The 23,558-nt window shown below is 42.1% G+C and overlaps 1 protein-coding gene across 1 annotated transcript in view; it reads right to left on the reverse strand.

Annotated features, from left to right (window-relative positions):
* The window catches only part of DNAH9 (dynein axonemal heavy chain 9), a gene marked incomplete at its 5' end in the record, with an annotated part of 193,458 nt that overhangs the window by 84,545 nt on the left and 85,355 nt on the right, over window positions 1-23,558 (reverse strand). The window contains 8 exons of the mRNA XM_079965835.1: window positions 2,281-2,541; window positions 8,707-8,940; window positions 9,165-9,326; window positions 10,974-11,116; window positions 13,066-13,189; window positions 14,159-14,321; window positions 17,240-17,436; window positions 17,842-18,003. Coding sequence (XP_079821961.1) covers window positions 2,281-2,541; window positions 8,707-8,940; window positions 9,165-9,326; window positions 10,974-11,116; window positions 13,066-13,189; window positions 14,159-14,321; window positions 17,240-17,436; window positions 17,842-18,003 — 1,446 coding nt within the window. The remainder of the gene's footprint in view (window positions 1-2,280; window positions 2,542-8,706; window positions 8,941-9,164; window positions 9,327-10,973; window positions 11,117-13,065; window positions 13,190-14,158; window positions 14,322-17,239; window positions 17,437-17,841; window positions 18,004-23,558) is intronic.

Consider the following 23,558-nt stretch of genomic DNA (forward strand, 5'->3'; position numbering starts at 1 on the left):
CATATTCATTTTGCTCCGTATGAAAGCACAATGTAAACATATCTGCGCTAATGGCTGAAACTTCTTAATAAACACACAAATAGAGCCAATTATTCATGTCAACGGATGGGCTAAACTCTCTGACGCAGGTGAGGAGGAGGATGTGATTTCTGGTGCTCTGTAAACGCTGCTGCCTTGGTCTCCAGGGAAGCTCCAGGCTTCCCATTAATCTTGCCTTAATGAGATGTTATACAGTTTCAGCATGAAACCCAAATTGACAGGATCCAAACATTTTCCTGCTGCATTAGGATTTTGTTTCTAGATACATGGATCCTGTCAACAGAATCGCCATGGCTGCCCTAAAAAACAGAACCAAACAGAAAGCTGCTACCTGCTTTTGTTTGTTTTTAATTGCTTGATCTTTGGGCATTTTTCTTGGTTTAGCCTAACCATAATGGAAGACAGGGAACAATTCAGTCTGTGCATATGCTAAGATGCATTAGCAAATAAGCTTTGACATAGGGATCCTCTCTCCTGCTTTTGGGTATGTTGCAGTCACCCTACAACCCATTTATTCCAAACCCCATTTTTTTGCTCAAATAGGTTCAGTTATTTGAAATGATTCCATTGCCTGGTTCATAAAGCATAGTTAAAAATAAACTGTGCTTTAAGGTGAATGACCAGTGTGCAGGTTCATTGCTCAAAAGCCCCCCCCCCCTTCACTCCTGTTCTGCTGCTGCCACACTTGGTAAGAAGCAAACCAGAAGCTAGCTCTGCATTATGTGTGAACCAGTAAACATGTGAACCAGTTTGGGTAGAAACAAGACATTACTTCATACATAATGAGCCAGCCAGCCTCTGGTTTGTTTTCTCCCCGGTATTGCTACAGCAGGAACAAGGGAGGGTGAAGTGGAGACTTTTAAGCAGCATGCACTAGCGCTAACATGCTGCTCATTCACAACAAACCATACTTCATGTTGAACTATAGTCTAATGTGACATCCAAACCAGGCCCAGGAGTGCAAACACAATGGGACCAATTCTCTGCAAAATATTTCCCAGGTTGGTTTCCTGAGCAGCATCTTATATCTCGTGTCACCTTTCTTCTTCACTGGTTTGGTTCTGCAATAGGTATATGGATGCATAACCAATTCCTACAATGGGACCTCAACAACTAAAGGATGGCTCTTTCTCATGTGTACCTACCTAAGCCCATCATTTGACAGACTGCTCCACTTGCCTCCTCATTCTGAAGTGTGGAGGGCAGCTACAAGGGAGAAAATCTTCTCATTAGTGGTTCTTCCCCAGCTGTAGAGCGCTCTTCCTAGAGAGGCTCACCTGGCACCCATATTAACATCTTTTTGGTGCCAAGCAAATACCTTTTTATTGTCCCAGATTTTCTAATGTAGCTTTAACTTAGTTCACTGCTACTATTTAAGTCTCTGCTGTTATAGAGATTTGGTACATTTTGCACTGTGAGTTTTAACTCCCCGTGTTGTGGTTTTGATAGATTTTGATTGTTCTCAGCAAAGTGCCACAATTGTCACATTTGACTGATTTGTTTTCATTTGTTTAAACTGCATGTCACCCAGACAACATGGATTAAGAGGTGACTCAGAAGTACAGGAAGCTGAATACATAAAGGTTTCATGTTTACTTGTTCACAGGACTTCTCTCTCTCTCTCTCTCTCTCTCTCTCTCTCTCTCCCACACACACACACCACCATGAGCACAAAGCATTATATTGTGTGAAAGAAAAGGAAACAAGCATTTCCTGAGCTAAGGTAAGTTATTGCTATGAGTTCACAACTGAGTGATAAATGAGAGGGAATCCAATGGTTTCAAATTTCATCTCAGATCATTGTTGCTACAAATCAAGAGAATGTGCAGTCTGACCCTGCGCATGACCTAGAAGTCCCAGTGTGCTAAATGGGGCCTCTTCCTTAGCAGGGGCACCAACTTAGACCTCAGGTTATGGGTGCCCAGCACATGTGACATGGTGTCATGAAGTCACATTGTGACATGACATCATGATGTCACACACTCCACAGCCTTGGACAGCATTTCTGAGGTCTCGCAAGGCCTTGGACATGACTTCCATTGCTTTGTGAGGCACCAGATGTTGCATTGGAGGCCCTGTGGTATTGGTGCTGAGCACCCACAACAAAAATTTTGTGGGTGCTCAGGCCCCCAGGACCCCCTCGTAGAATCCCCACAGGCATCTGATCGGTCACTTTAAGAACAGGATGCTGGACTAGATGGGCCATTGGCCTGATTCATCAAGCTCTTCTTATGGTCTTACCCTATTGAGTGTGTTGAGGGCTTCCTGAGCAGCTGCAAGGGCTGGTTCAGCTTTTGCCAAGTCCTCCTCACAGTCCCTCTGCTTCTGCTGGACCTCCTGCGTGATCAGGGCTACCTTCTGCTCCTCATCATCAGCAATAGCCTTCTCCTTGCTGACTTTCTCTGTCTCGACGCCCACCACCTGGATCAGTTTGTCTGCATCTTCATTCTTCTGCTTCAGCTCCACCTCCTGAGCTGCCAACTTTGCCTTTAAATCATCTACCTGGAGTAAAAACGATGCAAACCCAGTCAGAGGACATGGAATTAGTATCATGGGCACTTAGATAAAAAGAATGTCTGAAAAGTGGGAGAGGGCAGTGGGGGAGAAGACGAAAGATCTCAACAGATGTCAAGCCAGTGGATTCATTTCTATACAGATGGAGAGGGTGAAACTGGAACCAGTGTTTGGTTCTGGATTTTTAATGGCTCCATTCTGGGAACCGAACTTGATAAACTGGAAAATGAACATCTGCTATGTCACCTGTATTTTGATCTGACATCTGGCTGATTGCTGCATGTAGCATCATATATTTAGGGGGTTCTGTACCTCTTGACCCACACATGAACCAGAAAGTTGCCCCATCTTACCTTTTCTATATTCACCCTCTCAACACCTGGCCTTCATTTAATCCTCCTACTATTTCCCCGCATAAGGGCAACCCTGCTTCAGCTTCACCCTAATCCTATTCCTTGAGCGTCTCCTGTCTCCTCTGTACTGGGACAGAAGCTGCTGTATGGGTTGGGCACCAGTGTATCCTCATCAGTGATCATCTGCTGAAAGTACTGGCAGCTTAATTCTGCAGAACAAAAAGGCCATCAGCATGTGCAGATCAACACCTTCCAGATGCTTTATGAGAGCCTCGGCCAACTTAAGTTGTGAGTGCATTTCACTCCATTTCTGGGAGGAAGGCTGTCTGCTCTTTCCATCTCAAAACCCAGCTTGATCTCCCCAAAAGCAATCCAGACGGAAACTGGGATATTGTGATTTAACTGTACTCCGAGATGGCTTTTTCCTTGCCCCATACCGAAACCATCCTCATCTCAGCTGACTTAAAAACAACAACAATGTTATCATAGATCAAGATGGTTTCTAACTCCAAACTGCTATGCAATTTGGGACCCATTCCTAATAACAACAAACACTCTTCCTTCTTCAGACTTGTGCATTCATGTCACATGCAGCTCTTCCTTGAGCCCTCTTCGTGTGCGGCTGGTGATGCACTTTCTGTCGTTGGAGAAAAGATGGGATGTGGCACAATGGCCGAAGAAGACACACAAAGCAATCTCTTTGGAGATGTGTTTTTTTAAGGATGTAGAACTAGTTTCCACATGCTGTGACAGCCATACTGCTTTCAATGAAGAACTCTTTGCAGGCCCTGTGACAGCACCAGCTTCAATTCCTTTATAAGAACACTACAGCGCTATACAGAACAAATGTTCTTTTCATTTAACCTGCAAGGGTAAGCTCTGGAGCTCCACGGTAAACCTTTGCCTGTGGGAAAAGGCAGACATATAATTGGTCTGGGATTCCATGCCATTTCCAGCACTGGTTTTAAACACCCTGTAATCGCCCTAAAGTAAGTGGCAGGCATTTTGTGTAAGCTCTGAATAGAGCCCTGTCCTTTGTATATGCCTTTGCAGAACAGCTAATCCATTTTCATCTCCTGTTGTTCTGCTGGAGGAAGCAAAATTACCCTTAGCTTACTTGGAGGTGCATAAGCACTTTGGTCAGCAAAACTCAGTGGCAAGTTTGGCTCATTTAAAATTCTCTGGAGATGTGGGGAAATTGAAGGAAGAGAGATTTGGAGGTTTTGTGGGGGGGGCTGCTTTTAGATATGGCTTAGAGCCTTCAGCCTATGATAAGTAATTGCATGCTGGATACATGTATGAATAGAAAGTTTATCGGGTTTTAAGTGCTCCGATGAGGCAACCAAGGGATTGACTTGTCAGCTCTACACAACCCTTATAATAGCTATATAAAGGGAGAGGATAGAAATGCAATCCACTGGCTCTCATTGTAAGATGCAATGGCATTTCCAGACAAAGCTTTCTTTAAAAAAAATGCAGAGTATACAACAGTAATTGAAGGTTAAAGATTTGACATATTTTTGAAAGGAAGTAAAAAAAGAGCCCAAGAAAGGCTCCAAAGTATTAAGAACCAGGGTTGTATTTGAAAGCCAGGAAAATGCAACAAAGCAGAATAATTGTCCCTGTGTATAGATCCTCTGACAAAGGAAGGGAAACTGTTTTTAAAGCAGAATTAGCTTCATCACTCATGAAAAGCAAACACTGAAACCTTAATACTTAACCCTAAACTAAGCATTCCATGCAAAAATGTGTGGTGATGATGTTATTCCAGTGGGCAACGTTTGTGTGTGGAGACACAGCAGTGGAAGGGGCATGTACACTTTCACACCCATCATGTCTTTGTTCCATATTGCTTCCTTCAGTATCATTTCCCCCATGGGGCTTCCAATGCATTTTTGTCCTTGCAAACACACATTTGGTGGTGGGTGGGGGGGGGGGGGAGAGGGAGATATGAAACAGTGAAATAATGGGTGGGAATGTACAAATGCCCCCACTTCACTCCCAAATACTGCCAACACAAAGCAGCTTTTCTTCTTTTAAGAGCACCATCAAGCAAATACTTGTAATGTGAAGTTTGGGCATCTGAAGCATGTCACTAATACCAAACCAATCTAAGGTGGGGAAAGTGTAAGTTGAGATGCTAAAATCTGCACTGGCGGCCATAATATTGGGCTAGGATTTGAGCTGGAAACTTAATGTAGGTTTCAATAAAGTATTAGATCTTGATTTTGAAGATGAATGAGAAAACAAACCCCACATGTTCTGGTCTAAATACTCTTCCATGAAGTCATATCCATATTGGTTTGTTTAGTTCTTGTTTTTATTATGTATTTTGTGTTTTTATCTTGTGAACCACCCTGAGACCTACAAATGAAGGGGTATACTAAATAAATAAATAAATAAATAAATAAATAAATAACAAAATAACAAAATAACAAAATAACAAAATAATAACAAAATAACAAAATAACAAAATAACAAAATAACAAAATAACAAAATAACAAAATAACAAAATAACAATGGCCGACAAATCACAAGATGGCTAACGGGGGCATCAACTGAGGGAAGGTGTGAGAAAGCTTAGTTTCTTTTATGTGAATAGGATTATATTTTCAACCTGGTCATCAATGGTTGCAAGAGTGTTTAAAAAAAGAAAGCATTGTTGTTTTTTCTTCTTCTGGGCTTATACGATTCCACATAAGCCATTCAGTAAAGGCCCTTCCAGAGACATTGTGGAGGATATGGCTAACAAGCAAAGCAATATATGGCAATATAGTAGAGGGTAATCATGACCAGACAAGTGGTACAACTTTGGTATGCTTCTTACCCTCTGTGTTGGCCCACAGGGTTGAGCTAACAAGCTCAAAGCAACCCAACTTGCTTCCACACAGCTCTTCAACCCTGAAAATTAAGGCCTGACCAATCCACATGCTTTGTTTTCCCGTCAACTGAGAAGGGGGAAGATGTGTTTTCTCTGAGGGAACCTTAGATGGATTTGTGGATATTGACGGAAAGGAGAACAAAGCAAGCCAGATACAAGCAAGGCCTGCGCTACATAATTCCCAAGGGGACAGAAGGTAAAAATCCTGCACAAAAAGTAGGAGCATTAAGAACAGAGAGGCTTCCCAGTAGGCTCCCAGCAGGCTCTTTTAATCCGATTACCTGTGCCAAGGGTTTCAGGACTACTACATTCACTGCATCAGAAAGGTCAGCAATTAATTGCTACAGCAGGAGAGACTCAAGTCTGGAATTCAATGAAACCTTTTTTAAAAAACAAAAGAAATGCTAACAGGTTGCCTCAGGGCAGGCATAGGAAGCTAAGTGGAATGCAATTCCCTTCTCAGAGGGAGAAGAGTTCTGAAAATAAAATGGTTGCCCAAAAGCTTCTCATTCCCTGCATGTACTGGCAATACTGTACAGTGGTACCTTGGGTTACAGACGCTTCAGGTTACAGACGCTTCAGGTTACAGACTCCGCTAACCCAGAAATAGTACCTTGGGTTAAGAACTTTGCTTCAGGATGAGAACAGAAATCGCGCGGTGGCAGCAGGAGGCCCCATTAGCTAAAGTGGTGCTTCAGGTTAAGAACAGTTTCAGGTTAAGAACGGACCTCCAAAACAAATTAAGTTCTTAACCCGAGGTACCACTGTACTGTGAAGATCAGGGAAGCCAGGGCTTTTTTTCAGGGCAGCTCCCAGGAACTCAGTTCTGGCACTTCTCAAGTGGGCACCATTGCCATTCTAAGAAAAGACACTAACTGATGTGGAAATATGGAGAGCTAAATTTAAGATTGGGGGAAATGAGAAACTGAGAGAAACCATAATTTTTTGTGGACTGGAGTCCACTTCATGAGATACATGATAAAACAACGCAGCTCTAAAAGATTCACAAAGTGGGGGTGGAATAACCACTGAGAATAGATTTCTGGGTGCACATAGGACTTACAGGGCTCACAGCTGCTTGAGATACTTTCTCTGGCAGCCTGCCCCCAGCCCTTGGCGTTTTCAGCATGCCAGCAGATGTCCGTCGTTTTGCATGAGTGAACAAGTGTGCGGGTACAAGGAGCAACATGTGAACCTGGGCTTGCGGGTCATCCCCCACAAAAAAAACCACAACTGGTAAGCCAAGAACAAACCTTGGTTGTAGAAAAAGTAACTGATCATGTTAGATTAGAGGGATAAATATTAAGAAGTCCTTTGTCACCTGGTGCCTTTTTACTAAATTTGTAACTCATTGAAGTGGCTCTCTCTCCTTCCCCCACCTTGCCAGATTCACATTGTCCTCTGTGGTCTGATATGATACTCAAGAATTTCTTGTCCCTTGCTTAATTTCATATACTTTGGTTTATGTAGGTTTTATCCAAATGAAATGTTTGCAGTACAGTACTCGCCTCTACTTTGCAATGTTTCTCACTTGTACCAATGTTTTCTTTTTATAATGTTATGGTTTATATGTCATGGAATACAATATTCTATGGGGGGGGGGACTTTCAATAAATGTCTATTGCAAAAGGAAAAAGAACCAACTTTGAACTCATAATTTGTCTGAAGTGAGGCAAACCAAGAGGCTGACTTTGCATGCAACTCTAAGGTAAACCACAGCTTAGCTTCCAGCAGTACCAGAAGAGGACGAAAACATCCACAATTTATTGCTTTGCATACACACATGCTTAACTTGTTCATGCTTAGCTGTGGTTTAGCTTAGTGCTAGATGCAAACTGGGTCTTAATATCTTCCTTCTTCAAGGAGCATAGCAGTTGCTTCAGTGAAAAGAACAAGACGATGTAGAGCAGGAATTGAATTCACCCTACGTTCTGGCACAGCTCCAGTTTTTTAATCAGCCCACAAGCCCATCCACCTCATTATCTGATCTGTGAAAGCAGCAGGGTGCAGTGCTTCTGGGAGGAAAGCACTTGGCTTGACAATGGCAGGGGTGAGGCAAACTGCCCTGTTAATGTATCACACACACACCCCAAATTCATTACAGATAGCAAACAACAATTTATATAAATCCAATTTATAAATGTAAAGCTGAAGGTAGTCCTCTTTGCACACACATACAGGCAAACAGCAGTCTAGGATACACAGAAATAGTAATACAGAAAAGACCCACACAACTAACCCCGCACATATATTTTTCGCTCCATAAGACACACCTGACCATAAGACGCACCTATTTTTTAAAGGGGGAATGCAAGAAAAAAATATTATTTAAAGAGAGCACTGAGCAGAGCCTGTATGCATCCCAGGCTCTGCTCAGCGCTCCCTTTCACAAGCCACGTGGAACGTGTGTGTGGCTCTTGGGGGCTTTTCCCCGAGGAGGGAGGAGGGCAGCCCATCACTGATGGGCTGCCCTTCTCCCTCCTCAGGGAAAAACCCCCAAGAGCCACACACACGCTCCGTGCGGCTCTTTAAAGGGAGCGCGGCTCTTGGGGGCTTTTCCGGGAGGTGAGGGAAGGGACTGAGGGACTAAGCCAGAAGCTAAAACAGCAAGAGGGAGCGCTGCGCAGTGATCCCTCTTGCTGTTTTAGCTTCTGGGATAGCAGCACAGCCTCCATTCGCTCCATAAGACGCACACACATTTCCCCTTACTTTGTAGGAGGGGAAAAGTGCGTCTTATAGAGCAAAAAGTACAGTAATTGTTTGTTTCATATGTGCTTCTAAAGGGTGCAGGATGCCATAATGGAGAAGAAAGTTGTGTGTGTGTGTGTGTGTGTGTGTGTGTGTAGATAGATAGATATTATTTTCATCTCCGACCTTTACAATATTGCATTACTTTGAATCTACTTAGGCCTCCTCACCTGTGCAGATGTGCTGCTAAGCTTCTGCAGGCCGTTCTCTAGCCGCTCCATTTTTGCTGTCAGTTCTTTCTCCTTTTTAAGCAGCAAATTCTGATAGAGCTTAATCTGTTCCAAGAATGACTTGGGGGTGGTGTAGTTATAACGGCGTTCATTACTCAGGTAGGAATGGGACATTTCATTAACGCTGGTGTGCACATAAGCCATGAACTTGCTTATGGATTCCTTCACTGAAGCCTAAAAATAAGATGGAAGAGAAAATATTTTGAGCCAGATGGCTAAATTCCACATGAAAAGGCCTGAAATAATATAGCAGCTTAGTTACCAAGCCTCACAACTACAGGAATGACATTCCAGAAGTTGGACTTTGCGTGTGTTATCTTCTCAAGGACCTCCTTGGGTTTTGAATCTCAGTAAAGGAAAGAAGTTATGTGGGAAGCAGTCCTCAAATAATTGCTTACCTCAATAGTTTCTGTCCCTTGCAAGAAGCGCAGGCTGACTGACTCCAGAGCTTCTCGGGGCCACTCATGGAACCAATCTATTGCTGTACAGTTAACAATGGCTGGGAACTTCCGACTACGAACTCTCAGCTTGTTCCCCACTGGGGAAAAGCAAAGAGCAACCTGAAGGAACAGAAAACAGATGCTGAGAAACTGAGAAAGCAAGATTTGAAGGAGTAGGACTTGCAGCCATTTTGTGTTCAGTATTTGGTTGTAAAATGGTGACATTTGCTTTAGACCAGCCATGTCCAAAGTGTGTTTCGGGGGCCTAATCCTTTGGTTGGCCCTTTGGTCGGCCCTCACAGCCCTTCACTTCATCAAATCTGGCCCTCTTTGAAAAAAGTTTGGACACCACTGCTTTAGACATTCCCTTGCACTGGGAGATCAAAAGCTCAGAGGAAGGTTAAAAACACAAGAGGAAGTTTTTGCTCAGGATGTTGTGCACAGGAAATTCAAAAGTTCAGTCTAGAGACAAGGTAGTTACGTGGAGAAAGAAATTTAATCAGAAAAACTTTTTAACTGATTGTACATAACTAATTGCACAAATTTTGTACAGATGACAATCTAGAAAATGTAGAAACAAAAATGTGAAGAGCTGCAAGAGAGAGAAAGGGCCGAAATGCTTTAAGAGAGCCCAAGCTGTTAGAAGACAGCAGGAGAAACAAAGACCACAAACATACAGAATCTGTCCTGGTGGATGCAAATGGTTAAATATTAGTTTGATAAGGGGCACAAGTCTATAATAGATACAGCTGGATGTGTTGATCTCTGTTTACTTTTTATTTGCTCTCTTGGGTATCTACTCAAGCTGTAAAATTTTATTTCCCCAACCAAAAAAACCTTTTAAAACTTGTTGCCTTACTAGAACCATAAGTAAAATCAGTTTGGAGGGGTTAACTAAGAGTTAATTGCCATACGACTCTACACAGTATAGGAGGTAGGTAACAAAAGGTTAAAGGACTATTTAGCAGAGGCAAACTGAGGGAAAGGTGTTAACCGGGTGGCAGCAATACACTTCTCAAGTAGGGAAGGATTTGTTTGACTGGTTTGATTGCCTCCCTTCTCTCACACAGTGCAGGCTACAGTCCATGCCAGTGCAAGTAGATAAATAGGTACTGCTGCAGCGGGAAGGTAAGCAAAGTTTCCATGCACTCTGGCACTCGGCACGGTCCTCTGTGTGTGAGAAGCAGTTTAGTCATGCTGGCCACATGACCCAGAAAGTTGTCTGTGGACAAATGCCGGCTCCCTCGCCCTGAAAAGCAAGATGAGCACCACACCCCATACCGCCTTTGACTGGACTTAACCATCCAGGGGTCCTTCACCTTTTTTACCTTTACCATACACCACACAAAAACGTTCCAGTGGTACGGCTTGTCCTTACAGCTTTCAAGCCATGCCATAAGCTGACTTACAGCAAGTTCCAAAAAATGCATGGCACAGATCCACAGTTCAGAAACAGAAGGTACACTTATCTAAGGGCTTTGCCACACAGTCATTCCCCTCCCCCATCCCCCAAATACATGTGTGGTTCTTACTCGTGTTTTAGGTAGGATCCAGACAATTTCCCTTGATTTAATGTTTCTGTTGCAGGGATTTCACATTTTCTTAGCACTCAAATGTGAATACATTCGGGAGGAAATTGCTTAGTAAATTTATTGCAAAAAGCCAGCCAACAGAAATAGCTGTCGGAAGCACAAGATCCTTTATTTTTCAAAGCGTAACTGAAAAGCATCAGCAGATGACTGGTCCTTGGGGACCACACAGTCCTACCTTGAGCTGCCGTCTAACTCTATCAATAAAGAATTTCCAACAGGCCTCCCTGGTGTCCATCAATCCTTGGGCTTTTACTTCATTTCTCATATTACCAATGATATTTTCAACTTCATCATCAGGAAAAAGATCAGGAATTTCTCCTGGAAACAAAGAAGTAATTTTACCCATTGTGATCTTTGCATCATTGGTAACATGAATTCTGCACAGAGCAGAACATCTTCACACAGCTGTTGAGTGGGAAGGAGTCCAAAGCAAACAGTTATAACCATACTAATAAGCCCACTTGATTCTGTCTCAATGGGCCTCTAGGGACTAACCTTGCAGCTGAATTATTTCTACAATAGGTATTTGATAAAATAGAAAGAGTACACCAAGAAGCACCTTGGGACTGTTAGCACATCTCCCAAGATAAAGAAATAAAGCAAAGGAACAGAAGAAACAGTGAGGTGCAAACTGAAAATCAGCATTACAGGAAGAGCCATTTGTCATCATTCCACATCCCGGATGTAAATCGTTTCTTGCAGCCAAGGCGGAAACACCCAAAGTTACCACTACACATATATACCAAATAGGCACCAAAGAGGCTATGTTTGTATTCTGACATTATGGAAAAGAGCACTTTGGGCTCATGAGCTCTCTGGTGTGGCCACATGGTAAAGACTGGGGCCCTTTGCTTCCATTATCAGCTAACCCAATCACTCATTTCACCTGAATCAAGAACTTTTGTGCATGAGGGAATCAAGCCGGGATCATAAATCACAGTCTGAGGTTGGCCATTTTGCCAAACTAACCACTCTTTGTCCGGATTCAGACATAATGAATAATCTTCCTCATGGCTGTGCTAGAGAGGTCACATATTTTAGCATCATGTGAGAACCAGGCCTGTATATCTTTTTATCTTTCTAAAACATTCATAGTCCTATTAAACATCAGAAAGAACTTTCTGATAGTAAGAGCTATTTGACAGTGCAATGGATTCCCTTGGGAGGTTGTAGACTCTCCTTCACTGGGGGGGTGGGGGTTAAGCAGACGTTGGATGGCCATCTGTCATGGATGCTTTAGTTGAGATTCCTGCATTGCAGGGGCTGGACAAGATGACCCTCTGGGTACCTTCCAATTCTCCAGTTCTAGGATTCTACATCAGGCAACTTACAACAATTAAAATCACAACAAAACAAACATATCACAACAGCAATATCACAAGCCAACCAACAGTAAAGCACAATAAAATTCTTAAAACACAGCTCAACATGTTGATAAAAGATAAAAACAGGAAGATGAGAGGGGGAAAGAATACATGGAGCATGAAAAGTCAGTAGGGGAGTAAAAATCTTTAGGGTTGTTGTTTGAGTTAAAATAGCACGAAAAATGCTATTGCTGTCTGAAAGGAATGGGCCGTATGTTTAGGGACATAACAAAAACCCAGTCACCAGCTGATCTAAGCTGATCTGAGTGAGTCTTGAATTATAGTCATGGCATCTACCATGGATGGCCTTCTCCAGGGTTTTATCTAAAGAAGTCATCTCATTAACATAAGGACTTCCACTTGCACAACAACAGAACTTCCCCTCCATCTCCGCCCCCCTCCTCCAATCTGCTCTGTGGTTTCCCCCCAACTCTATAGAGCAGATTGGAGGAGGTACAAGGAGAGGATAAGGAGGGGACAGCCTGATGAGGAAGCAGAATACTTTATGGTAAAAGGATGAGTTAACTGGATGCAACTCATTGTGCTCACATTCCAATAGTTTACTTCCAGGTAAGTAGGTAGCATTGTGAACGTGTGTGCGCATGTGTGCGCACCCGCATGAAAGATGGATTCTGAAATAGGAACAGGAAATCTGTGGCCTTCTAGATACTGTCATGTTCCAACTCCTTTTAGCTGAAGTCTGCATGGGCAATGATCAGGGATGATATGAGTCGTAGCCCAACACATCCAGAGGGCTCCCTCGTTCCTGCTATAAAGAAAACTGTTCCTTGGAATAAAGTTTGCAGCTGGATCTGATTTATGTGTGTTCTCTGGAAAACATTTCACAATTTTGATTTGCTCTTGGTTTGTCTGCCTAGATATTCAAATTGCCAAGATCCATACCTGAAGCAAGCAAGTCATTTACCAAAACTAAAAACCTCTCATCGGCCACTTGAGCGTCCGTCATGAGGAAGACGGTACCAACATTCTTTAGACCTGCTGTTATGTACTGTGCTGCCAGGTCTGCCTGCAGATACAAGAAAGGAAAAGGCATGTATGTCGAAGCACCAAAAATTCAGCTATCTGCTATAAGGTGAAATTCCAACCATGCTGATGACTAAATTCAGAATTCAACCAAATATGCTGGTATGCCTGCAGAACAAATTGCATACATTTTTAACCACATTGCAGATCCTACTGAGTATTGTTGTACACACATGAAACTGTGGGAAGGAAATATATAACCTCACATTCTGCCCCAAGATGCATAATATCAAAGCTCAGCATTATTGTCTGAGTCACAATAGTCATTAAAGTCTCCTTGCAAAGCTTTATTAGAAGATCAATAACTGGACAACACCACTACTCTGAATATTCACGTCTTCCTTATACACTCCTCTTCAACACTGGTATTTAAAGAAAAAAATAAATGTATAATTAAAATTCTCTTGTCATTCCATCTGCCAGTCTATGACAAACTTTCCTTAATGACTGATCTTTCTTAAAACAGATTCAAATGTTCAGCAAGGATTTGTAGTTCTGCCCATGAGATTATACCACCACAGAAAGTAAGTATGGGGTGAATGCTTATTTAAATGCACACTGAAATTAAAAGCTCTCTACAAATGGAAGGTTTCCAGCCTAGGAACCTGATTAGGTTAGGAATAGGCCGGGAGAACTCAATTTAGGAACACTTTCAAACTAAAACTCCTCACATGCATTCTGAGGCAGCGCTGTTGTATGGACCTTTATGTAACTTTGGATCAACTCATTGTCTTGAAACTACTGAAGTTATATCACTGGGTGGGATTCAACTAATGAGTCCCATCAGCCAAAGCCCTGTGCAAGAACATCTCCTTGTGAAACAGGGCTTTCAGCATAAGTGTTTCTTTTGCACAGAGCAATTTAAAACACATTAAATTCTAAACAGAGTCTTATTCTAAGCTAACAGATAAACTTAAGTTTATTTTCACCCCCACTTTTATGAGCTGCTCACCTTCAGGTCAGGAATCCCATAGCCTTTCCTCAAGGTGATTTGGAAGACCTCCAGTGAGCTAATGAAAGCTGCCAATCTCGTCAGGCTCTGCTTGCCACTTCCTCCCACACCAACCAGTAGCGCATTACCTCTGGGAGATTCCAGGATACGATTGATACGGCAGCTAAATAGGATGGTACACAACCACTTTGTATTATAGCGTTTTTCCTCTGTGGTACATTTCAGTATATGGCATCCTGTTATACTCAGAACTAGGTTCAAAATTTCAACCCATTATGACACCTGAATAGAAACACCAGTAAATCTATACCCAATTAGTAGCATTCTGAGTCCTCTTTCATCACTTTTTCTGCCTCTTAAATGGGATTTATATGCCTTTGAACCTCTCCAGCATGGACTGAACCTAACTGCATTTTTTGGAAACACAACTATAACAAACTATGTAATCTAGTATGCTAATAAGCAGTTCAATTGCCAGTGCCTTTGATTTACATATCTTGTGGAATCTGAAACTTAATGAAACCAGAGTTCTTGCTTAATGAACTTATCATGGTTCTGGAACCAGCAGGAAGGCAGCGCAGAAGAGATACTTCCTGAGAGGTAGGAACTACCCACCAATCTCAAGCAGGTACTAACCCATCTAGGAGTTTTCTCCTAGGCGCAAGAGGAGAACATATTATCTCTATCCCCTTGCAAGCAAATCATTGCCATTCAGGCTAATGTCTCTGGACTATAATAGTTTAGGGTTTGAACACCATAATAATCCATGATTAACTGAAAATAGAAGCAAAGCTTTCCATTTGCACCTCCTCTTAGCCACACTGGAGGAGGAGAGGGGATTATATGAGACCAGGCTTGTGCATGCAACCCAAATCACTGGGTGACAGAATAAGGAGCGACATTTGTTCATAGGCATGGAGGTATGTTGTTGTATCGGTACATTCTAAGTATGATGTGATGTGGCCCATGAAGTACAATCTGACCTTGAAGGACATTGTTCTCTACACTGTCCTTGCATTTTGCTGCCTTATAGTCACTACAACTCCTTGGTACATAGTAAACATACCAGTAAATATCACAAAGAAATCATCACTTTCATTCATTTGGATTACACCGTCATTCTTGTAGTGCATGGCACCGATGATGTCTGGCTGCCTGCATACAAAGCCATTTGTTTTGCCTGGAGACGTGAACAAAGCTTGACAAAGCCCAGCAATTATTAAAGTTATGAGCTTGCAAAGGAAGGGCTCAAAACCCTTTAGTGGTTAGTGAAGATGGATTTCAGCTTCTGAGCTACTGATTCAGCTATTAAAACCTAACTTCGCTTCTTGTATGTCTAACGTTCAATTCATACCTGCTAAGGGTAAAGGAGGTGTTTATTTATAACCCAGCTATCTGCCAAGGCACTCATGGCTGCATTTATATGAGAGCTGATATGCAAAAACAAAAGCAACAAATGCAAGCAATAAAGCCAAGTATCATAAAATAGATTGTGCTCTCTACAGAAAAGGAAATAAAATCAAATACAGTAAGAACAAGAAGGTGTTGGAGATTTAAAGAAAGGCATTCATATTAAAAGCCTATTTTCAAAGCGGCTAACAATGATCTTTATTTCTCTTGAAAACTTTTGCAGGAATGGATTTTGACGGGTCTCCTTAGACAAGGAATGTCAGAGGCCTGGAGCAGCCATCAAAAAGGACCAGCATTGGGTCCCCACAGACCAGTCTAAATAAATGAATAACCTCTCATGATGAGGGAGCCATAATATAACAAGGGTCTGATCTGCAAATCTTTTGTGGGCAAGTTTACAGGAGAAGACTTTTCCAGCTGTCCAGGACCTGGAATAAGAAGCAGGGGCCAAATCACTTAGCTGATTTTGTGGTCACCTTCTTCAATCCAAGCAACATTTCATCTGTTAGGAAGCCGGTCATGTGGCCTATGCCTTCTGCCATTCAATGCAAAAAGAAGCAGCTAATAGCATGCAGCATGAGATGGCAAATTCATCATTTTATATGGTTCATTTGTGCAAGTACCAGTAGCTTCTGCTACCTTTTTTTTTTGCCAAGGCTAAAAGATAATAATAATAATAATTTATTATTTGTATCCCGCCCATCTGGGTGGGTTTCCCCAGCAACTCTAGGCGGATTCCCGTGAAAGGGGTCACGTGACTCTGACCTCAGTCACAACTTTCTGCTCTTCAAGGAAGAACAAGAACCCTTCACTGTCATCTAAAGCCAGGCTACAACCGGGGTGGGTGGGGGAACAGGACGGGTCTGGCACCTGTCTGTAACATGCAGGGAGGCTCTTTGAGCGAACGTGGCAGCTTTCCTTTTACAAGCATGACACACAACATTACTGTGGGTGCCTGCCTTTGTGCACTGAACACCAGGTCCTAGTACAGCCTGGTCGGCACGAAACTACTCAAGATAAAATGCTCTCTAGTAACCAAATGGAATAAAAGCACTGTGGCATGCAGAGCCACTACGATTGTATTAAACATCAAGGCCCTCTGGTGTGGGAAATAAAAGGACGCTACACTCCCCAGCACACAAAGGAGGCGAGCAGCAAGTTTTGTATGCATTGTTCGCTTTTGTGACAGTGATTGAATTTGTTGCCTGGAGTTGCAAAAACAGTTAGACTGCCCCTCCCACCCCTTTCTAATGAAAGAAATATCATTTTGTAACAGCTGGGAGAGATGGGGTTTGTGTGTGATCTGGCGTTCTGAAGAACATGCATTTGGGGCAGTCTCAGCATCCTTGCTTCTCGAACAACTAAAATCAAAGCCCATAGGCAACTGGAAAACCACTCACTGCATGTATCAAACCATCCTCAACAAATATATTTATAAGTGTCTTTTTCTTATCCTGCTGTTTATATAATGTGGCCTTCCTGAAGCCCCAGACTGACAAGCAATAACATTTTAGTATCCATTGTCCAAACAAAGAACTTGAATATTGTTTTTCAAAAGCCTTTGTCCACCCGTCTCCCCACCACTTTGAGGTGGGTTTGCAGACACACCACCATGCCCATCCCCAAGCGAGAGAAAGCTCAGAAGCACTCCAAACAAAACATCCCCCTTACACATGGCACATGGCATCTTCAAACAGCACCAGGTTCATAGTAGAGTTGACCTCGTTGTGATTCTCTAAGGCTTCCACCAGAATCTGATTCAGTGATTCCCAGCTCTGAACAGGCATGTACTTGGGCTCTCCAATGCCTTTTACAAAATGGCAAAACATGTTCATCTTCCTAGCCTGTTCCAAGGTGTCCTCTATTTCCTAATGAGAAAGAACAAAGAAACACAATGTTCGGTTTCAGAAAAGATGAAGCCCATCCAAATCCAGCAAAACAAAAAACAAACAAGCAAATAGAAATGCACGATCTGTTGTCTGTTGAGATGGGGGGGAAATAAAAAAATAAAAATTATATGCTTATGATCAGGCTCTCACCCCAGTCCCTGCTTTCAGACACAGCACAGTTCACCTCCCTTTTACATTTTGGTGTAATGGTCAATTCTGTGTAATGGTTACTTGGATACAGAGACACTCAAATAACATGATGCTTATCCAGGTCAAAGATTCTGTTCCCACGATGGAGGAGAAAACAGGCATACCACCCTCTTCATCACTCTACATATGACTTTTGCTTCAGGTAAGCGACTGAAATGGGCCTGCATCACTTACATCGTAGAACTTCTTTACCGTCTCTGTCTGTAGTTTATCAAAGAGGACAAAGTCCTTTTCATCAACCATCTTATCCCGGTAAACACGACTGGATTCATGCCAGTACAGCTTTACTAAGTCATGGGGAGCCTTCAAACACTCAGGAGTTGAAAACAGAATACCCTGGAAGCAAAGAGATACATATGACATACAGATCATTTTTGGCATGGATGCAGAGCTGCAGGTCTAGCTGTGAAAGCAAAGTGAGAGATTCAAATGGCAGCTTGTGCAATTGCCGCGTTCGGGAAAGTGTCAGTCCCACTTTATTCCATGCAATGAGGTTCTTGTTTTGCGTGACACAGGCTACCTCGCAACCCCTTCCTATCATTACAGGCTGAGTTCTGTGGATGATAGCCTACTCACAACTAAAATCACAAAGCAACACATGCACAAGATCTGTGTGCTAAAAGGAACAAACACTTCCCCACGCCACTGCCATCTTTCTTGATCAATTAGACTTGCTGTTCCACAGTCAGTGAAAGAGTGAGGGGGCATGACTCTGAATGCTGCAAGACAACCTGTTTACTGAGCCTTCATCCTGATTTGTTTGCAGTGAAGTTATATAATGTTGATTCAAGCAATTGTTATCCCGCACTTTCTAGTCTGTTTTCCTATCACTTTCCTTACTGCAAAAACTCCAGGGAGGTGGTAAGTGTGTTGGGCAATTGCACCAAATCCACTTTTATTATGCAACCTGAATTTGCTCTTTGTAACCTGCTAAATAGCAACAATCTGAAAGCAACCCCAATCATTTGACCCTTCTTATCACAAAAACAAAAGGCATTTTAACTTAAGTGTGCTAAGGGGTAATAAGCCCACATGAAGTGATCTTGTGTGCATACTCTAGCTCAAATTGCCCCTTAGGAACAAGTTGTAATGAGAACAAAATAAAAAGAGAGAGAGAGAATGTTGTTCCCACAAGAAGAATAGCCCATTTCAAAACCTTAAGCTTTCCAGAAGAGAAGATTGACCATATTCTATTAGATCCACCCCAAACCTAGTCCTATCATGAATTATGCACAGATATGACCTCTGATTTTAGTGGGATTCACGCCCACTAACTCGGTACACCAATTAGGATTACAACAAAAGTATAAAGTTGCAATTAATTGTACTCATTGTTCAGGAACTTCCCATTGCTGTCCTGATTTAACTTGTAGCAGACAACAAAAATGCAGGCCACACACACTACCTCATACGCAACCATTTCCTGCAGACAATGCCATTCACATTTCTGCAGGACAAAAGCAGCCTGGGAATAAAACTGGATGATTTTTTAAAAACTGACTTTAATCAGGCAGATATTGCCTCAAGAAAACATTAATTTCTGCCAGGTAATTGTGGCATGTTTATGACACCTTCTAAAATACATATGGAAGTGTCTCTTTCAAATAGAAATCCTTTTTAACAAAGTCCATTAGCAATATCTATGGGTCTGGTGACATTAAATTTAAAAGAAAACCTCTACTGAGTTATTCAGAAATTCTAAGATGCACTTAAAAGTAATTGAAAATGCCTTGCCTCTTTCCAGCTATTCCACATTTTGAGGTTTGAGCACAAATGGACATGCATTCCTTCAACTAAAATGTGGTTAAAAACAACAGCCTGGCAGCCTTACTTTATCTCTCTCTCTCTCTATATATATATATATATGAAAGAATGTCGTAGCAACTCCAGTTGAAAATAACAAGGATGATTAGATTTCCTTGAGGACAGACCACATCCTTTTTTAGTCCGTAACAAACCAATTTAATGTCCATAGTGTGCCACACACTCAACACAGATATGAATGGCAAGAATAAGAATATCTAGTGAAGAACAGATAACATTTTCTTAACAAATCTACAACTATAGCCAGTATTCTATTTCTTAAAAGAGGTGCCACAAAACTGCTCCCTCTGACCTGAAACATTTGCCCTAATCCAAATTATTTTGGGATCAGCTGTAAGGGAAAGACACTCTCAGTATGTTCAGTGGTACTCTGTTCTTTAAGTACGCTTTGGAGCTAAGCCCAGGAAAGCTTTGTTTCACTACATCCTGAACACGATACAAATTCCCAAAGAAACCAATAACAAATTCTACACTCCGTGCCTTCTACTCCTTTCCAGAGATATTTTTATTGCAAACCAAATCCTATCAACCAAGATAAACCTTTACTGCTCTCAACAAAATCCCTTTAAAAAACCCTGCCCCATACATATTTTAGAATAGGTCATTCCAATCTATGCTACACGCAGGGAGTAACCAGGCCTACCCGGGTATTATTATTCTTTAGAAACCAAACAAATATTGTAAATTTTAAATGGATGGTGCAATTTGTAGGTTTAGACTGGAAGTAGGTTTAGACTGGAGAGCCAGTGTGGTGTAGTGGTTAGGAGCGGTAGTCTTGTAATCTGGGGAACCGGGTTCGCATCTCTGCTCCTCCACATGCAGCTGCTGGGTGACCTTGGGCTAGTCACACTTCTCTGAAGTCTCTCAGCCCCACTCACCTCACAGAGTGTTTGTTGTGGGGGAGGAAGGGAAAGGAGAATGTTACCCGCTTTGAGACTCCTTAAAGGGAGTGAAAGGCGGGATATCAAATCCAAACTCTTCTTCTTCTTCTTCTAGACCCATCACACCAAAAACCGGGTGAAGTCACCACCATCTTGATTCAGGTGCGCTAGTGAAAGTTATTGTGCTTGTTTCCACTTGTAGGACTGGTGATCTGAATATAGCATGATATGGCCAAGCTGCCATTGTACTATTCAATGCTTTTGTTCCTTTCACAGACTTTTTCAGCCTGGCCAAAGAAAAGTTGTCCAGAGTCGCAATCTCACTTAAGTGAGCTTCCAGGGCATTAACATTCCACTGCACATCCTCTCCAGGCGTGAACTAGAGAAACTGATTAAGAGATACAGCTGGGATAAGGCTTCACCAGAGAGTAAACTTCAGCAATAGCTTAGTGAGTGGTATAATAACAATTAGTCCGGGGAGCAATACAATTTGAGCAGTGAAGCTGGGTAATATGGTAATTATGCACAGTAAGAAATAATTTTTGCACTTCCACCATGCTTTGGAGCAACATCAAAGAGCAAAGATAGTGCTGAAGTTTTTTACTTCTGCAGAGCAGAGACGCCTCAATACGGATCCCACGTTTTTAAACAAAAGAGAACCACATAGCGTGGATTTGGGTTGTCAAATCTGCTGGAAGCAAGAGCTTCCGCCTTCACCCCATAGATGATAAGACATTAAAAAACTTTTTGAAAGCTTCAGCTGGCACAGAATACAGTAGCCAAGTTATTTTTTTAAAGAGGTCATCATAAGAAAGGGAAAAACATGGCAGATTAAACAGCTTTAAAATATCACATAGCTGTTAACTGTAGGGCACTCCCTCATAGCTGTTAACTGTAGGGCACTCCCTCATAGCAACAATGACCTTTACAGCTCCATATGGTCTGTATTCCTCAAGCAACACCTTCTCTTGTATGAACCTCCCACAACTGCTAAGACACCCACATGAGCTTCTGTGCTCATGGAACAGGGCTTTCTCTGTTGCAGCATGTCAGGTGCTGATGCAATTGCTCGGGAGCAAACAGGCAAGACTCCAACCTGGCTTTTCTAGGTTTTATTATCTGTACAAACTATTTACAGTGCAGAGCATCACAAGTCCATGTCTGCTCAGTCGCTAGCAGAATCTGGGAGTGGGTGGTCCTTATACCTTCCCAGCATAACAGCCATGTGACCCCCAACTTTCTCCTCCCCTCTCTGCGCCGAAGACTACTGCTCAGAACGGGCACTGGCAAAGGGGGACTTGCCTCCCCTCTGCTTTGCTCAGGCTTGGTGTTGAGGCTCTCCCTAGCATCTTCTGATCCTTGCACCCCCTCGCCACTGGAAGTGTGGCTTCCCTCCTCGCCAGAGGAAGAACTACTTCGTACTTTGGAGGCTCCCTATAACACAACTGCCCTTCCACCTCTCGCCTCTGAGCTGATGGCAGTTCCCTGACACAGCACCACAATGATACACTGTGCTTCTAAGGCCAAGTGCCCTGCTTTGTCTTTTTTTACTCTGAAATATCTAAAGACAACCTTCCAGTATCCTCAAACTTTCCTGTTTAATGACTGGTGCAAACTGTGGTCTATCATCGTTTTCTTTATTTTTTAAACAGGAAATGGTATAGAAGTTACATAAATATACCTGTGCTACTACATCATTCGAGAGAAGAAAGGGGGGGGGAGAGGGATTGTTTTACAGCAACAACATGCTTACAAGCTTGCCTTGCACTGATTTCCATTGTATCATCCAAGTGAGCAATCTGGACAGATGCATAATACAGTGTGCATATGACAAAGGTCTTAATGCAGCACAGTCTTCTATTTCAGATAAGCTGAGATATCAGACCACACACCTGTATCATGGATTTCACCATACCAAGTTTCTTTCATCTTAGATGTCATAGGCAAAGCAGGAGCAGTTTTGTAGTAAAATTTAAAAACAACCATATCAAGTACACAAGAGTCACAGAAAGCAAGAGCATCCATATATTTCACTCTCACTTTATAAATTACCCAAGGACTGTTATTTTATAGGTGTCAAAAATCTGCCAGGAGCAGATTATATATGGGGAAGTCTCACTGACTTCAACAGGGCCAAGAGGACACGAGAATGGCAGCAGCCAAGTTCTATAATAAACTTTCTCAATTCTTTGCTTTTACAAAGAAACATTAATTTTCTCTCTCCTTTTCTCTCTCTCTCACATATATACTGCTGACAATCAGGTGTGCAAAATTCAACACCCATCTGGAAGGTTTCCTTTATACTCTCAGTGATTTCTGTTCCTGGTAATTTGAAACATGTCAACTAAAGTAACTAAGTCTGGCTATTTTATCAGATTGGGGATGGTTTCAAGGAGAAGGAGGAAACTTATGCAACCAACTTTGCTCACACACAAACCATCTTTCAGCTCTTGCCGATAGTAATAAATACACAGTGGCCCTTTGATTACTTCACACAAAACGTGCCTGGGACTTTTTGCAATAAAATCCAGCAAACCCTTTTCATACAGGAAATAAGCACAACTTGGAGGTAATTATTCAAAGTAATTATTGTTTAAATTCTGATCTGCCTTAATCGGTTTGTAGCCATCCACAGAGCTGGTGCTGTATGAGAGATATATGGATGTAGCAATTAATTAATACAGAAATATGAGAAAATAATGAACAAATGTATTTCTGGGATAGAGCACAAAAGGAAGTCAGTTTACTCATGGACTAATGTACTATGAAGCAACAGATATGCAAAAAAAATGCCACAGGGTGCTTGAACTGAGCAGGCTGCTGACTCTCAGTGCTTGGATTTGCATGCATTTTGTGTAATATGCACTTGAATTGTGAACATCTCAAGAAACCTGAAAAACAGCTGTTGTAAGAGCAACCCTCAAGTGTCCTCAATACTGAAAGCCATTAAACACTGAACCACTTGATTTCTTTCCTAAGATAAAGGAGATGTTAAAGGGCCACTACATTTTTGCATTTGCATCAACATTAGCAGTTAAAAGGGAGTTTCTGGTGTCTAACGCCAAGCAAATTGCAAAACAGGAAGCGATAGCCTCAAACCAATTTTAGCATTATGTTCTATCCAGAATGAAAATGAAAGCCACTTAATGCAACTAGGTAGAAAGACAATCAGAGCTTCTTATGACA

Source organism: Podarcis cretensis (genome assembly GCF_951804945.1).
Source record: "Podarcis cretensis genome assembly, chromosome: 2".
NCBI classification, from domain to species: domain Eukaryota; kingdom Metazoa; phylum Chordata; class Lepidosauria; order Squamata; family Lacertidae; genus Podarcis; species Podarcis cretensis.